At 28.0% G+C, this 3,319-nt stretch overlaps 1 protein-coding gene across 1 annotated transcript; it reads right to left on the bottom strand.

Moving 5' to 3' along the window:
- Positions 1–849: 849 nt before the first annotated feature.
- Positions 850–1,942, bottom strand: LOC125862084 (uncharacterized). Its single transcript, XM_049542075.1, has one exon. The coding sequence runs from the start codon at positions 1,826–1,828 to the stop codon at positions 1,184–1,186; it is 645 nt and encodes a 214-aa protein (XP_049398032.1). The 5' UTR covers positions 1,829–1,942; the 3' UTR covers positions 850–1,183.
- Between the last annotated feature and the right edge of the window lie 1,377 nt (positions 1,943–3,319).

Genomic DNA, 3,319 nt, shown 5'->3' with positions numbered 1-3,319 from the left:
AGTAACTTTTATCACTCTTTCTCTTATAGTTTTCGTGTCTCCTTTTCAGTTTGTTTTTTTTTTAAAATAAAAAAATCTTTTTAAAATCAGAATTAATTTAAATATTTTTTTTTCCATTATAGTCTTAGTTCGAAGTTTTACAGTCAAGTGGTTAAAGAGCACAAATATTTAAATAATTATAGTTAATAAAATTATATATTATACATATTGATACAAATTAGGAGTTTAAAAAAAATTATTTTCTTTATTAAATAGTATAATAAGCCAAATAATATCACATAAAAAAATGAAAAAGAGAGTAATTATTAAGAATAGTGTACCTTCTTTTACAACCTTTTTCTTTCCCTATTTTCAATAAAAATAAAGGAGGCAGTACTCAAGAAACGAATAAAGACAAAAAGAAGAAAAAGGGAATTTATTGCCTCAAAATAAAAGGAAATTTTATTTGCCCACTATTTTAAAAATAAATTTTCGTTATTTACTTGTCACTTTTAACATATCAACAAAAGATGATTATTTTTTTTCTATGTTTTACTTAACATTGATTACTTAGTTTTCTTCCAATTTTTTTTTCTCATATCTAATACTAAACATACGGAAATTAAAAAAAAATAAAAATAAAAATTTTTTAGCGACAATAAATATGCACATTCATAAAGATTGTTAAAACCTTACCAACATTATTAAATGTCTTAGGTCCAATGTCGCTATAGTCTATAAACTTTAGGAACATTTATAAAGAATTGTTAATTGCCACTACATAACATATTTAGCGATAATTAAGCTATTGTCATTAATTAATTACCGCTCAAAATCATTTTTGGTTTAGTAACATAAAACATATGGTAAGATAGTAAAATCTCCATATCAATTTATTATTTTTTATGGAGCATACAAAATCCAAAATAAACAAGTAAAAACAAACTAAGAGAGTATTAGAGGAAAAAAAAGGGAAGATTACATTTTATTTAAATACTAATCATATTATTTTCTTTTATGTAAATTCCCAAAATACCCCCAAAAAAAGAAGAAAAAAAAAAACTTGAAGAGAGAACGGAAATCATATATATGTACATGCAAACAAGCTGCACGTACACTATTCACAGCTCCCAATCTTCATACTTATATATAATTATATTATATATATTATGCATGCATTAAAACCCCTCGATCGAATATACTATTAAGCACACGGCGAGGCTTGCCACCTCAGATTTCGGTAAAACTTGGAAATGAAGGCTTCAGCCGCCTCATCCACGTGGCTATCTCCTTCCGCGTTTAGTGGAAACGGTGAGTCAGTGACTCGTAGTTGCCTAACCATAGGTGTCCTTCCGAACCCGGGCAAGTAGTTTGCCCCGGGGGAAGCCGTTTCACTCTCATGAATCATCTCTAGGGCTTTCATCACGGCCGCATTCACAACAATCACATCATCCTCATGAGTCGCGGTCCCAGACATATCATATGCCTGGGACTGCGACTTTGAAAAAAAATATTTATTTTTGTTTTTCTTGTTGAAGTTGAAAGAAGGGAGTTGGAAATTCGGGGTGTTGCTACAACTGAATTCATACTCGTTGTGTTGAGGAGAGAAGGGTAAATTTTTATCACGACCGCTACGGTGAGTTGTGAACGCGAACGAAAATTGGTGAGTCATGTGGTGGAACATGAGATTTTGTATAGCGGCTTTACTAACGATTTTGCCACGCTTCATAATTAAGTTGAGATCGAGCATTAGTTTCCGCTTTGATATGCCTTTCCTCAACATGAAAAATGCAATACGTACAATGTTCCAAAACTTCTTTGCTATTACTGGTAAATTTTGTTCAGCCATCTCTCTATATATATAGAATGTAATATTGTTTTTTCTATTTTGATATAAGGCTAGATTTGGTGTTTTATAAGGAGAGAGAAAGAGATTTAGAGAGAAATATGTGAATTGATTTGTGGGAATGATGAATGTAAAATTAATTTATGGTATATATAGGGGGATTTTGGCATGTAGAGCAACTTTAATGTTAAGTTAAAGTGACTATAATTGAGGAAGGGTCCAAGGATATTTTTTAATTTTAGATTTCAATATTTTATTGGCTCAATTATTAACCATGGTGGTCCATAGCTTTAGGAGAGTTTTATTTTATTAGGTCATTGTCATTCATCAATTTTGTAAATTTGCCTCACCTTTGAGTAGGGAACTAACTTTTTGACCATTTCCAACTAGAAATATTTATATTGCTAATATGTAAAGAGGAAATGAATATTATATTGAACATAACTCTTTGAAGAGTTTTAAAAAATTGTCCTATTCAATGTTTTAAAGTCATATTGATCTATTAAAGTTCAGTAACATATTTTAAAAGTGATTTGATTTATTTCTATTCTATTTTATGTGATATGATTTTTGAAATATGAGGGTTAAATTATTTAACAACGATCTATCGTGAATAATGTTTATAGGAAAAATGGTATAATTGAATTTGTATGAGATCAAGGACACACATCTTAGCTTAACTTGTTAAATAATTCAATTATTAGAGTACTTGAAAATAAAGCTATTTATCGGATGAATCAGGTGGATAATTTCGCTTAACAGTTTGGCCTAATGGTCGATGGATATCTATTTTTAAATTTACTTATCCGCTAGCCAATCTATAAGATATCGGTTGGTTCGATAACAGATTAGCACTTATCATACTGTGTATCGGCTAACCTCTACCTTTTTTTTCCATGATTGCACCTTAAAAAATGACTTTTTTCACTATTTTAAATGTAGTTAAATTATAAAATTGTTTTATATTACAAAAAGCATAGACTAATAGTAATGTAATAGTTAATAACAGAAAAGTAAATAGGTTTTCAAGTTTTTTGCTTTATGGCCTTAGGACTAAGAGTCTATTTGACATTGTTGTTGGGATGCCAGAAACACTTATTTTGAAAAAAAAAAAAAACTTTTTGCTGAAAAATTAAGTATAATTGGTAACAACAATATTTTTACAAGATTAGAAAAAAGAAAAAAAATAACAATTAAAGTTTCAGCCTCCCCAAAAAAATGTATAATATTGATATATTGAAAATTTAAACATGTACACTTTAATATAATAAAAATAATATTTAATCAATATTTTTAAAATAGATATTTAAAATAATTTCTCTCCATAAAATAATTTTAATATTAAAAGTACATTAATAGTTGACCTTTTTTGTAATTTGACTCTCAAAAACACTTTTTTTTTAAAGATCATCCAAATGCATTTTGCTTGAAAAACACTTTTCAAATGAATTACCCAAACACAAATTATTATTTTTCAAAAATATTTTTCTAAAA

Source organism: Solanum stenotomum, chromosome 4 (assembly GCF_019186545.1).
Source record: "Solanum stenotomum isolate F172 chromosome 4, ASM1918654v1, whole genome shotgun sequence".
NCBI classification, from domain to species: Eukaryota; Viridiplantae; Streptophyta; class Magnoliopsida; order Solanales; family Solanaceae; genus Solanum; species Solanum stenotomum.
This window is presented reverse-complemented; position numbering and strand designations above follow the sequence as displayed.